Raw genomic sequence first — 15,343 nt, 5'->3', positions numbered from 1 at the left:
CTCTGCAATTGGTAAAGACAAATTTCTTTTTGTAAAACCGAAGATGCAGCTGCTAGTTAGGTAAGTCAAGCTCAAAAAAAATAGTTATAAAAAGCTTGTATCAAACCTGATGTACTCACTGGAACTGAAAGATAGTAGGACCTGTTATAGAGTTGAAGGAGAGTCTGAGTAAACTAATTGGAGATAAAAAAATACAGAAATTAAAAAACTGATGCTGAAAAAGACACTCAGCCTTTAGGAAACAAGTGTCAGGACAGTGATTTCTGAGTATTTCAAGTTAAGGCTCAAAAATAAAGGTTTAGACATTTTACTTTGGGGTTTATTTTTTTTGTGGCCCTTGAAGTTCAGAATTCTAATATTCTCAGCCTCTGACTTCCTAAAAAAAAAAGTCAGTGCTTTTTCCTCTCAATTAATCAAGCTTTACAATTAAAATTAATCCTTTTATATCACAGGATGTGTTTAATTCAGATAGCAAACCCACTAAAAAGAGGTATTTTTTTAAATGCAAGATACTTCTGTAAGGCAACTACAGTTTGGTATGCTTAGTAATATCTCTGCCTTAAGTTCCTCTAGCAGTCCATTCATTTATGGATTACATCACAGAACATGTTCAGTTTTAGGTGGTTTGGTTTTCTTCTCAGGAAAAGTTTGTGACTGAAAATTTCATACAGAATAGTAAGAAGTAATACCTGCTGAACAAATACACTGTTCAAATGACTGGCGAGTCTCCGTGCAAATTGCTCACGCAAGTCACTAAACCGCTGCTGTTGCTGTTTCACTGCATGAAGCATATCATGTCCTAAAACCAAAAAGAACTTCACAGAATACAAAATGTATAGTAATACATTGTATGAGGGAACCAAAATGAGCAGAGGTCACAATTCCCTCAATTTACAGAAACAAAATGTGAGATTAATTGGAAAGGCACATACAATAAAGGCACTACCGTAATAAATTTGGTAGTTAGACTGTAGTCTAACAAAAACATTACCTGGACGAAGAGCTACATTCATACACTGCAGAAGGGCATCTGCTGCATTAGTGCAGGCCTCAATGCCTCGAGAAGATGTCAGATCTCCCTCCTGAAGGGCCTTTATATGACCTTTAGCCAAATCCATGTGATTCTACAAAAGAATGGATAGTACTGTACATAAACCAGAAGCAGGTTAGTTTGTTATGCTGATGAACCGACAATAAATACAATTCCATCATTACAAAAACTTACTGAAGTAAGAGTAATAATAAAACAGAAAAATAAACTCATTTTAAATGAATCTCAAATATAGTTGCTAAAAAGGGTAGCAACCTAAAAGAATTTTATATCCGATGTGAACAACCACAGTAACCAATAAAAATGCTTACCACTAAGAACTCTATCTCCGACAGCAGTTTCACATTATTTGTGTTGCTGAGATGGATTAGGTGGTTGCTTTCTGAAATTTGGTCCATTTGCTCTTTTACACTCTGAAGCATTTCTTCATAACTGCTCAGCTTTAGCTCAATTTGGTCAACTTCCTTTAGAGCTTCATCCAGCAACTTCATCAAGATATTCACCTGTTTCTCCGAGGCCATAATTGATTGGATATTTGCCTGTGCGAAAATAAGCCACAACATTTTAGGAGACATTTTTGTATCTCAAAAGCATTCTGATATCTCCTTCTGTCTCTATTACTGTCAAATAAATGCTTTCCAAAACTCCTGATGAAATCAACAAAACAATATAACCTTGTACATAAAGAAAAGATAGAAAACCAAAACCTTGCTTAAGTTCTTAGAATTTAAGTTATCAATCTGTACAAAAATAAAAACCAAACAGTAATCTCTACTATACTGAAACATTTGTAGTTCTAAAAAAACAACTTTGCTGATAAGGTCACATTTTCTGTTGAAAGATCAGCTCTCTCTAGAACAGCCATTTTCAAATATAACAAAAACACAGAACTTGAAAATGTGAGGAAGTTGTTGACTGTTCCCTCAAGACTGTATCCCCTGCATCTCCTTAAAGTTTTCTAAGTGACCTCTAGAGTGTTGTGTGGTTTAAAAAAGCAAAATGACAAACAATCTGATACTGTTACAGAGAGCTGAATATTGCAATGTTATTATACTACACCAGTTTCCTAATTACACCAAGAGTAGTACTTGAGGCATAAGAGTTCACATCCACAGACATGACCATGAATGTCTACCCTCTCCCTCCCTGCACCCTTGCCTTCAAGAAAGGTATATGCAGAATGCCTCCCTTTTTTCTTCTCAACTCCTTCTTTGAAAGCCTGAGACTCACCCCAGAAGGTCTGAAAGGTAAAGAGCAAAACTGAAGTCTTTAAAATCTGGTAATAGACAGGATGTAGCTCTGCTTAGGAGCCGATACACATTTATATTTAAACTGAGGCAGAACATGTTAGCTATCTTTTCAAAGAACACTACACAGTCAGTATCAATGAAAACAATTCCACACGGTAACATTAGAAGAAATGTTTACCCCATCTAGCACTTGTAGCTCTCTTGACAACTTCTCTGCAAAGGCTTCAGCATTAGAAATAGCATATTCACACCCTTCCATCATTATTTCAATATCCTGTTCCTCTCTTGCGTTTAACTCCTGGTATTCATCCACAGTTTCTTCATCACCCCCTGCTACACTTTGATTCTCTCCACTTGGAACAGATTCTTATGTAGACAAGGGAAAGAAAACATGTTATCAAGTGCAGAAAGTCACAACCATTTTAAGAGTACTTAAGTATGTTCAACTATCTTTAAGTAAATGAACCAATTATACAACTTTCATAACAAGTACCTACTACCTACATACACTTTTTTTTCAAGTCTCAGTCTTCCATGGGCTTCATTAAGATTTCCAGAACTGTTTCTCAACAGTGATGTTTCCCAAATTATGCAACATAAGCTAAATACAAATAGCCACCTTCCTTTACGGTACGTACAAAGGGACATACCATCTTGGTTTATTCACCTCTCACACTGGTAATCACCATCAGAATATATTACAGTATTATGCTAGACTTGTTAGCAGAAGATCTTGATGCTCAAGACAAGTTTTGCAGCAGGAGAATCAGTACTGAGGTAAGTGAAAGTTATATAACAATGTTTTCATGAACTATGATTTCTCACAGCAGTGCTTACTTAATTCAACAAGCCATTCAAAGGCTGACAAACAATTTACATAACTTTAATGTAGTCCAGCTACAAAGCATTTAGGACATTTGAAACATCTCTAATCTCTAGCAACTTGAAAAGCTATCCAAATCACTATTTAAAAAAAAAAAAAAAAAAAAAAGAAAAAGTATATTATTTAAGGCAAATTGCTTATAAAGCAAAATAAAGGAAAAAGGTGTTACGCACCTTCTGCAACTTTAGGTAGTTCTGAAGAATTAAAAGGTATGGAAAAGCAGAGGAAAGGAAGCAGAGAATGTTAGCTAGACAGAGCATGAACAATGTGTGTATTTTTAAGTGACAATAAGTTTGAATGTTTTAACATTGCACAAACTTGAAAAGTTAGATGTTGGTTAAAAACAAATTTCAGTCAACACCAAAATACAAAAATGTTATCCTCCCTGTTTTACATTTCTAATTCAAATTCTTCTGCACAAGCCTGTCTAGTAATTAATGTTTAACCACTTCTGACAGACTCAACATGAGATATGCTTACTCAGACTCAACATGAGATATGCTTACTCAGACTCAACATGAGATATGCTTACTCAGACTCAACATGAGATATGCTTACTCAGACTCAACATGAGATATGCTTACTCAGACTCAACATGAGATATGCTTACTCAGACTCAACATGAGATATGCTTACTCAGACTCAACATGAGATATGCTTACTCAGACTCAACATGAGATATGCTTACTCAGACTCAACATGAGATATGCTTACTCAGACTCAACATGAGATATGCTTACTCAGACTCAACATGAGATATGCTTACTCAGACTCAACATGAGATATGCTTACTCAGACTCAACATGAGATATGCTTACTCAGACTCAACATGAGATATGCTTACTCAGACTCAACATGAGATATGCTTACTCAGACTCAACATGAGATATGCTTACTCAGACTCAACATGAGATATGCTTACTCAGACTCAACATGAGATATGCTTACTCAGACTCAACATGAGATATGCTTACTCAGACTCAACATGAGATATGCTTACTCAGACTCAACATGAGATATGCTTACTCAGACTCAACATGAGATATGCTTACTCAGACTCAACATGAGATATGCTTACTCAGACTCAACATGAGATATGCTTACTCAGACTCAACATGAGATATGCTTACTCAGACTCAACATGAGATATGCTTACTCAGACTCAACATGAGATATGCTTACTCAGACTCAACATGAGATATGCTTACTCAGACTCAACATGAGATATGCTTACTCAGACTCAACATGAGATATGCTTACTCAGACTCAACATGAGATATGCTTACTCAGACTCAACATGAGATATGCTTACTCAGACTCAACATGAGATATGCTTACTCAGACTCAACATGAGATATGCTTACTCAGACTCAACATGAGATATGCTTACTCAGACTCAACATGAGATATGCTTACTCAGACTCAACATGAGATATGCTTACTCAGACTCAACATGAGATATGCTTACTCAGACTCAACATGAGATATGCTTACTCAGACTCAACATGAGATATGCTTACTCAGACTCAACATGAGATATGCTTACTCAGACTCAACATGAGATATGCTTACTCAGACTCAACATGAGATATGCTTACTCAGACTCAACATGAGATATGCTTACTCAGACTCAACATGAGATATGCTTACTCAGACTCAACATGAGATATGCTTACTCAGACTCAACATGAGATATGCTTACTCAGACTCAACATGAGATATGCTTACTCAGACTCAACATGAGATATGCTTACTCAGACTCAACATGAGATATGCTTACTCAGACTCAACATGAGATATGCTTACTCAGACTCAACATGAGATATGCTTACTCAGACTCAACATGAGATATGCTTACTCAGACTCAACATGAGATATGCTTACTCAGACTCAACATGAGATATGCTTACTCAGACTCAACATGAGATATGCTTACTCAGACTCAACATGAGATATGCTTACTCAGACTCAACATGAGATATGCTTACTCAGACTCAACATGAGATATGCTTACTCAGACTCAACATGAGATATGCTTACTCAGACTCAACATGAGATATGCTTACTCAGACTCAACATGAGATATGCTTACTCAGACTCAACATGAGATATGCTTACTCAGACTCAACATGAGATATGCTTACTCAGACTCAACATGAGATATGCTTACTCAGACTCAACATGAGATATGCTTACTCAGACTCAACATGAGATATGCTTACTCAGACTCAACATGAGATATGCTTACTCAGACTCAACATGAGATATGCTTACTCAGACTCAACATGAGATATGCTTACTCAGACTCAACATGAGATATGCTTACTCAGACTCAACATGAGATATGCTTACTCAGACTCAACATGAGATATGCTTACTCAGACTCAACATGAGATATGCTTACTCAGACTCAACATGAGATATGCTTACTCAGACTCAACATGAGATATGCTTACTCAGACTCAACATGAGATATGCTTACTCAGACTCAACATGAGATATGCTTACTCAGACTCAACATGAGATATGCTTACTCAGACTCAACATGAGATATGCTTACTCAGACTCAACATGAGATATGCTTACTCAGACTCAACATGAGATATGCTTACTCAGACTCAACATGAGATATGCTTACTCAGACTCAACATGAGATATGCTTACTCAGACTCAACATGAGATATGCTTACTCAGACTCAACATGAGATATGCTTACTCAGACTCAACATGAGATATGCTTACTCAGACTCAACATGAGATATGCTTACTCAGACTCAACATGAGATATGCTTACTCAGACTCAACATGAGATATGCTTACTCAGACTCAACATGAGATATGCTTACTCAGACTCAACATGAGATATGCTTACTCAGACTCAACATGAGATATGCTTACTCAGACTCAACATGAGATATGCTTACTCAGACTCAACATGAGATATGCTTACTCAGACTCAACATGAGATATGCTTACTCAGACTCAACATGAGATATGCTTACTCAGACTCAACATGAGATATGCTTACTCAGACTCAACATGAGATATGCTTACTCAGACTCAACATGAGATATGCTTACTCAGACTCAACATGAGATATGCTTACTCAGACTCAACATGAGATATGCTTACTCAGACTCAACATGAGATATGCTTACTCAGACTCAACATGAGATATGCTTACTCAGACTCAACATGAGATATGCTTACTCAGACTCAACATGAGATATGCTTACTCAGACTCAACATGAGATATGCTTACTCAGACTCAACATGAGATATGCTTACTCAGACTCAACATGAGATATGCTTACTCAGACTCAACATGAGATATGCTTACTCAGACTCAACATGAGATATGCTTACTCAGACTCAACATGAGATATGCTTACTCAGACTCAACATGAGATATGCTTACTCAGACTCAACATGAGATATGCTTACTCAGACTCAACATGAGATATGCTTACTCAGACTCAACATGAGATATGCTTACTCAGACTCAACATGAGATATGCTTACTCAGACTCAACATGAGATATGCTTACTCAGACTCAACATGAGATATGCTTACTCAGACTCAACATGAGATATGCTTACTCAGACTCAACATGAGATATGCTTACTCAGACTCAACATGAGATATGCTTACTCAGACTCAACATGAGATATGCTTACTCAGACTCAACATGAGATATGCTTACTCAGACTCAACATGAGATATGCTTACTCAGACTCAACATGAGATATGCTTACTCAGACTCAACATGAGATATGCTTACTCAGACTCAACATGAGATATGCTTACTCAGACTCAACATGAGATATGCTTACTCAGACTCAACATGAGATATGCTTACTCAGACTCAACATGAGATATGCTTACTCAGACTCAACATGAGATATGCTTACTCAGACTCAACATGAGATATGCTTACTCAGACTCAACATGAGATATGCTTACTCAGACTCAACATGAGATATGCTTACTCAGACTCAACATGAGATATGCTTACTCAGACTCAACATGAGATATGCTTACTCAGACTCAACATGAGATATGCTTACTCAGACTCAACATGAGATATGCTTACTCAGACTCAACATGAGATATGCTTACTCAGACTCAACATGAGATATGCTTACTCAGACTCAACATGAGATATGCTTACTCAGACTCAACATGAGATATGCTTACTCAGACTCAACATGAGATATGCTTACTCAGACTCAACATGAGATATGCTTACTCAGACTCAACATGAGATATGCTTACTCAGACTCAACATGAGATATGCTTACTCAGACTCAACATGAGATATGCTTACTCAGACTCAACATGAGATATGCTTACTCAGACTCAACATGAGATATGCTTACTCAGACTCAACATGAGATATGCTTACTCAGACTCAACATGAGATATGCTTACTCAGACTCAACATGAGATATGCTTACTCAGACTCAACATGAGATATGCTTACTCAGACTCAACATGAGATATGCTTACTCAGACTCAACATGAGATATGCTTACTCAGACTCAACATGAGATATGCTTACTCAGACTCAACATGAGATATGCTTACTCAGACTCAACATGAGATATGCTTACTCAGACTCAACATGAGATATGCTTACTCAGACTCAACATGAGATATGCTTACTCAGACTCAACATGAGATATGCTTACTCAGACTCAACATGAGATATGCTTACTCAGACTCAACATGAGATATGCTTACTCAGACTCAACATGAGATATGCTTACTCAGACTCAACATGAGATATGCTTACTCAGACTCAACATGAGATATGCTTACTCAGACTCAACATGAGATATGCTTACTCAGACTCAACATGAGATATGCTTACTCAGACTCAACATGAGATATGCTTACTCAGACTCAACATGAGATATGCTTACTCAGACTCAACATGAGATATGCTTACTCAGACTCAACATGAGATATGCTTACTCAGACTCAACATGAGATATGCTTACTCAGACTCAACATGAGATATGCTTACTCAGACTCAACATGAGATATGCTTACTCAGACTCAACATGAGATATGCTTACTCAGACTCAACATGAGATATGCTTACTCAGACTCAACATGAGATATGCTTACTCAGACTCAACATGAGATATGCTTACTCAGACTCAACATGAGATATGCTTACTCAGACTCAACATGAGATATGCTTACTCAGACTCAACATGAGATATGCTTACTCAGACTCAACATGAGATATGCTTACTCAGACTCAACATGAGATATGCTTACTCAGACTCAACATGAGATATGCTTACTCAGACTCAACATGAGATATGCTTACTCAGACTCAACATGAGATATGCTTACTCAGACTCAACATGAGATATGCTTACTCAGACTCAACATGAGATATGCTTACTCAGACTCAACATGAGATATGCTTACTCAGACTCAACATGAGATATGCTTACTCAGACTCAACATGAGATATGCTTACTCAGACTCAACATGAGATATGCTTACTCAGACTCAACATGAGATATGCTTACTCAGACTCAACATGAGATATGCTTACTCAGACTCAACATGAGATATGCTTACTCAGACTCAACATGAGATATGCTTACTCAGACTCAACATGAGATATGCTTACTCAGACTCAACATGAGATATGCTTACTCAGACTCAACATGAGATATGCTTACTCAGACTCAACATGAGATATGCTTACTCAGACTCAACATGAGATATGCTTACTCAGACTCAACATGAGATATGCTTACTCAGACTCAACATGAGATATGCTTACTCAGACTCAACATGAGATATGCTTACTCAGACTCAACATGAGATATGCTTACTCAGACTCAACATGAGATATGCTTACTCAGACTCAACATGAGATATGCTTACTCAGACTCAACATGAGATATGCTTACTCAGACTCAACATGAGATATGCTTACTCAGACTCAACATGAGATATGCTTACTCAGACTCAACATGAGATATGCTTACTCAGACTCAACATGAGATATGCTTACTCAGACTCAACATGAGATATGCTTACTCAGACTCAACATGAGATATGCTTACTCAGACTCAACATGAGATATGCTTACTCAGACTCAACATGAGATATGCTTACTCAGACTCAACATGAGATATGCTTACTCAGACTCAACATGAGATATGCTTACTCAGACTCAACATGAGATATGCTTACTCAGACTCAACATGAGATATGCTTACTCAGACTCAACATGAGATATGCTTACTCAGACTCAACATGAGATATGCTTACTCAGACTCAACATGAGATATGCTTACTCAGACTCAACATGAGATATGCTTACTCAGACTCAACATGAGATATGCTTACTCAGACTCAACATGAGATATGCTTACTCAGACTCAACATGAGATATGCTTACTCAGACTCAACATGAGATATGCTTACTCAGACTCAACATGAGATATGCTTACTCAGACTCAACATGAGATATGCTTACTCAGACTCAACATGAGATATGCTTACTCAGACTCAACATGAGATATGCTTACTCAGACTCAACATGAGATATGCTTACTCAGACTCAACATGAGATATGCTTACTCAGACTCAACATGAGATATGCTTACTCAGACTCAACATGAGATATGCTTACTCAGACTCAACATGAGATATGCTTACTCAGACTCAACATGAGATATGCTTACTCAGACTCAACATGAGATATGCTTACTCAGACTCAACATGAGATATGCTTACTCAGACTCAACATGAGATATGCTTACTCAGACTCAACATGAGATATGCTTACTCAGACTCAACATGAGATATGCTTACTCAGACTCAACATGAGATATGCTTACTCAGACTCAACATGAGATATGCTTACTCAGACTCAACATGAGATATGCTTACTCAGACTCAACATGAGATATGCTTACTCAGACTCAACATGAGATATGCTTACTCAGACTCAACATGAGATATGCTTACTCAGACTCAACATGAGATATGCTTACTCAGACTCAACATGAGATATGCTTACTCAGACTCAACATGAGATATGCTTACTCAGACTCAACATGAGATATGCTTACTCAGACTCAACATGAGATATGCTTACTCAGACTCAACATGAGATATGCTTACTCAGACTCAACATGAGATATGCTTACTCAGACTCAACATGAGATATGCTTACTCAGACTCAACATGAGATATGCTTACTCAGACTCAACATGAGATATGCTTACTCAGACTCAACATGAGATATGCTTACTCAGACTCAACATGAGATATGCTTACTCAGACTCAACATGAGATATGCTTACTCAGACTCAACATGAGATATGCTTACTCAGACTCAACATGAGATATGCTTACTCAGACTCAACATGAGATATGCTTACTCAGACTCAACATGAGATATGCTTACTCAGACTCAACATGAGATATGCTTACTCAGACTCAACATGAGATATGCTTACTCAGACTCAACATGAGATATGCTTACTCAGACTCAACATGAGATATGCTTACTCAGACTCAACATGAGATATGCTTACTCAGACTCAACATGAGATATGCTTACTCAGACTCAACATGAGATATGCTTACTCAGACTCAACATGAGATATGCTTACTCAGACTCAACATGAGATATGCTTACTCAGACTCAACATGAGATATGCTTACTCAGACTCAACATGAGATATGCTTACTCAGACTCAACATGAGATATGCTTACTCAGACTCAACATGAGATATGCTTACTCAGACTCAACATGAGATATGCTTACTCAGACTCAACATGAGATATGCTTACTCAGACTCAACATGAGATATGCTTACTCAGACTCAACATGAGATATGCTTACTCAGACTCAACATGAGATATGCTTACTCAGACTCAACATGAGATATGCTTACTCAGACTCAACATGAGATATGCTTACTCAGACTCAACATGAGATATGCTTACTCAGACTCAACATGAGATATGCTTACTCAGACTCAACATGAGATATGCTTACTCAGACTCAACATGAGATATGCTTACTCAGACTCAACATGAGATATGCTTACTCAGACTCAACATGAGATATGCTTACTCAGACTCAACATGAGATATGCTTACTCAGACTCAACATGAGATATGCTTACTCAGACTCAACATGAGATATGCTTACTCAGACTCAACATGAGATATGCTTACTCAGACTCAACATGAGATATGCTTACTCAGACTCAACATGAGATATGCTTACTCAGACTCAACATGAGATATGCTTACTCAGACTCAACATGAGATATGCTTACTCAGACTCAACATGAGATATGCTTACTCAGACTCAACATGAGATATGCTTACTCAGACTCAACATGAGATATGCTTACTCAGACTCAACATGAGATATGCTTACTCAGACTCAACATGAGATATGCTTACTCAGACTCAACATGAGATATGCTTACTCAGACTCAACATGAGATATGCTTACTCAGACTCAACATGAGATATGCTTACTCAGACTCAACATGAGATATGCTTACTCAGACTCAACATGAGATATGCTTACTCAGACTCAACATGAGATATGCTTACTCAGACTCAACATGAGATATGCTTACTCAGACTCAACATGAGATATGCTTACTCAGACTCAACATGAGATATGCTTACTCAGACTCAACATGAGATATGCTTACTCAGACTCAACATGAGATATGCTTACTCAGACTCAACATGAGATATGCTTACTCAGACTCAACATGAGATATGCTTACTCAGACTCAACATGAGATATGCTTACTCAGACTCAACATGAGATATGCTTACTCAGACTCAACATGAGATATGCTTACTCAGACTCAACATGAGATATGCTTACTCAGACTCAACATGAGATATGCTTACTCAGACTCAACATGAGATATGCTTACTCAGACTCAACATGAGATATGCTTACTCAGACTCAACATGAGATATGCTTACTCAGACTCAACATGAGATATGCTTACTCAGACTCAACATGAGATATGCTTACTCAGACTCAACATGAGATATGCTTACTCAGACTCAACATGAGATATGCTTACTCAGACTCAACATGAGATATGCTTACTCAGACTCAACATGAGATATGCTTACTCAGACTCAACATGAGATATGCTTACTCAGACTCAACATGAGATATGCTTACTCAGACTCAACATGAGATATGCTTACTCAGACTCAACATGAGATATGCTTACTCAGACTCAACATGAGATATGCTTACTCAGACTCAACATGAGATATGCTTACTCAGACTCAACATGAGATATGCTTACTCAGACTCAACATGAGATATGCTTACTCAGACTCAACATGAGATATGCTTACTCAGACTCAACATGAGATATGCTTACTCAGACTCAACATGAGATATGCTTACTCAGACTCAACATGAGATATGCTTACTCAGACTCAACATGAGATATGCTTACTCAGACTCAACATGAGATATGCTTACTCAGACTCAACATGAGATATGCTTACTCAGACTCAACATGAGATATGCTTACTCAGACTCAACATGAGATATGCTTACTCAGACTCAACATGAGATATGCTTACTCAGACTCAACATGAGATATGCTTACTCAGACTCAACATGAGATATGCTTACTCAGACTCAACATGAGATATGCTTACTCAGACTCAACATGAGATATGCTTACTCAGACTCAACATGAGATATGCTTACTCAGACTCAACATGAGATATGCTTACTCAGACTCAACATGAGATATGCTTACTCAGACTCAACATGAGATATGCTTACTCAGACTCAACATGAGATATGCTTACTCAGACTCAACATGAGATATGCTTACTCAGACTCAACATGAGATATGCTTACTCAGACTCAACATGAGATATGCTTACTCAGACTCAACATGAGATATGCTTACTCAGACTCAACATGAGATATGCTTACTCAGACTCAACATGAGATATGCTTACTCAGACTCAACATGAGATATGCTTACTCAGACTCAACATGAGATATGCTTACTCAGACTCAACATGAGATATGCTTACTCAGACTCAACATGAGATATGCTTACTCAGACTCAACATGAGATATGCTTACTCAGACTCAACATGAGATATGCTTACTCAGACTCAACATGAGATATGCTTACTCAGACTCAACATGAGATATGCTTACTCAGACTCAACATGAGATATGCTTACTCAGACTCAACATGAGATATGCTTACTCAGACTCAACATGAGATATGCTTACTCAGACTCAACATGAGATATGCTTACTCAGACTCAACATGAGATATGCTTACTCAGACTCAACATGAGATATGCTTACTCAGACTCAACATGAGATATGCTTACTCAGACTCAACATGAGATATGCTTACTCAGACTCAACATGAGATATGCTTACTCAGACTCAACATGAGATATGCTTACTCAGACTCAACATGAGATATGCTTACTCAGACTCAACATGAGATATGCTTACTCAGACTCAACATGAGATATGCTTACTCAGACTCAACATGAGATATGCTTACTCAGACTCAACATGAGATATGCTTACTCAGACTCAACATGAGATATGCTTACTCAGACTCAACATGAGATATGCTTACTCAGACTCAACATGAGATATGCTTACTCAGACTCAACATGAGATATGCTTACTCAGACTCAACATGAGATATGCTTACTCAGACTCAACATGAGATATGCTTACTCAGACTCAACATGAGATATGCTTACTCAGACTCAACATGAGATATGCTTACTCAGACTCAACATGAGATATGCTTACTCAGACTCAACATGAGATATGCTTACTCAGACTCAACATGAGATATGCTTACTCAGACTCAACATGAGATATGCTTACTCAGACTCAACATGAGATATGCTTACTCAGACTCAACATGAGATATGCTTACTCAGACTCAACATGAGATATGCTTACTCAGACTCAACATGAGATATGCTTACTCAGACTCAACATGAGATATGCTTACTCAGACTCAACATGAGATATGCTTACTCAGACTCAACATGAGATATGCTTACTCAGACTCAACATGAGATATGCTTACTCAGACTCAACATGAGATATGCTTACTCAGACTCAACATGAGATATGCTTACTCAGACTCAACATGAGATATGCTTACTCAGACTCAACATGAGATATGCTTACTCAGACTCAACATGAGATATGCTTACTCAGACTCAACATGAGATATGCTTACTCAGACTCAACATGAGATATGCTTACTCAGACTCAACATGAGATATGCTTACTCAGACTCAACATGAGATATGCTTACTCAGACTCAACATGAGATATGCTTACTCAGACTCAACATGAGATATGCTTACTCAGACTCAACATGAGATATGCTTACTCAGACTCAACATGAGATATGCTTACTCAGACTCAACATGAGATATGCTTACTCAGACTCAACATGAGATATGCTTACTCAGACTCAACATGAGATATGCTTACTCAGACTCAACATGAGATATGCTTACTCAGACTCAACATGAGATATGCTTACTCAGACTCAACATGAGATATGCTTACTCAGACTCAACATGAGATATGCTTACTCAGACTCAACATGAGATATGCTTACTCAGACTCAACATGAGATATGCTTACTCAGACTCAACATGAGATATGCTTACTCAGACTCAACATGAGATATGCTTACTCAGACTCAACATGAGATATGCTTACTCAGACTCAACATGAGATATGCTTACTCAGACTCAACATGAGATATGCTTACTCAGACTCAACATGAGATATGCTTACTCAGACTCAACATGAGATACTGCTTACTCAGACTCAACATGAGATATGCTTACTCAGACTCAACATGAGATATGCTTACTCAGACTCAACATGAGATATGCTTACTCAGACTCAACATGAGATATGCTTACTCAGACTCAACATGAGATATGCTTACTCAGACTCAACATGAGATATGCTTACTCAGACTCAACATGAGATATGCTTACTCAGACTCAACATGAGATATGCTTACTCAGACTCTACATGAGATATGCTTACTCAGACTCAACATGAGATATGCTTACTCAG

The 15,343-nt window shown here is 37.7% G+C and overlaps 1 protein-coding gene across 6 annotated transcripts in view; it reads right to left on the bottom strand.

Annotated features, from left to right (window-relative positions):
- Positions 1 to 15,343, bottom strand: part of EXOC1 (exocyst complex component 1) — a 59,509-nt gene that overhangs the window by 25,284 nt on the left and 18,882 nt on the right. For 2 of the 6 annotated variants that reach the window (XM_074904840.1, XM_074904843.1), the window contains exons 5-9: positions 3,358 to 3,378; positions 2,480 to 2,667; positions 1,363 to 1,590; positions 992 to 1,124; positions 690 to 799 (exon numbers count right to left, since the gene is read on the bottom strand). In XM_074904840.1, coding sequence (XP_074760941.1) covers positions 690 to 799; positions 992 to 1,124; positions 1,363 to 1,590; positions 2,480 to 2,667; positions 3,358 to 3,378 — 680 coding nt within the window. Of the gene's footprint in view, positions 1 to 119; positions 174 to 689; positions 800 to 991; positions 1,125 to 1,362; positions 1,591 to 2,479; positions 2,668 to 3,357; positions 3,379 to 15,343 lie in introns of all 6 variants that reach the window. The other 4 variants (XM_074904842.1, XM_074904844.1, XM_074904838.1 and 1 more) reach the window with 3 other exon arrangements.

The sequence above is a fragment of the Athene noctua genome, chromosome 4 (assembly GCF_965140245.1).
Source record: "Athene noctua chromosome 4, bAthNoc1.hap1.1, whole genome shotgun sequence".
Classification (NCBI taxonomy): Eukaryota; Metazoa; Chordata; class Aves; order Strigiformes; family Strigidae; genus Athene; species Athene noctua.
The sequence above is the reverse complement of the archived record's forward strand: the minus strand, read 5'-3'. Positions and strand labels throughout refer to the sequence as shown.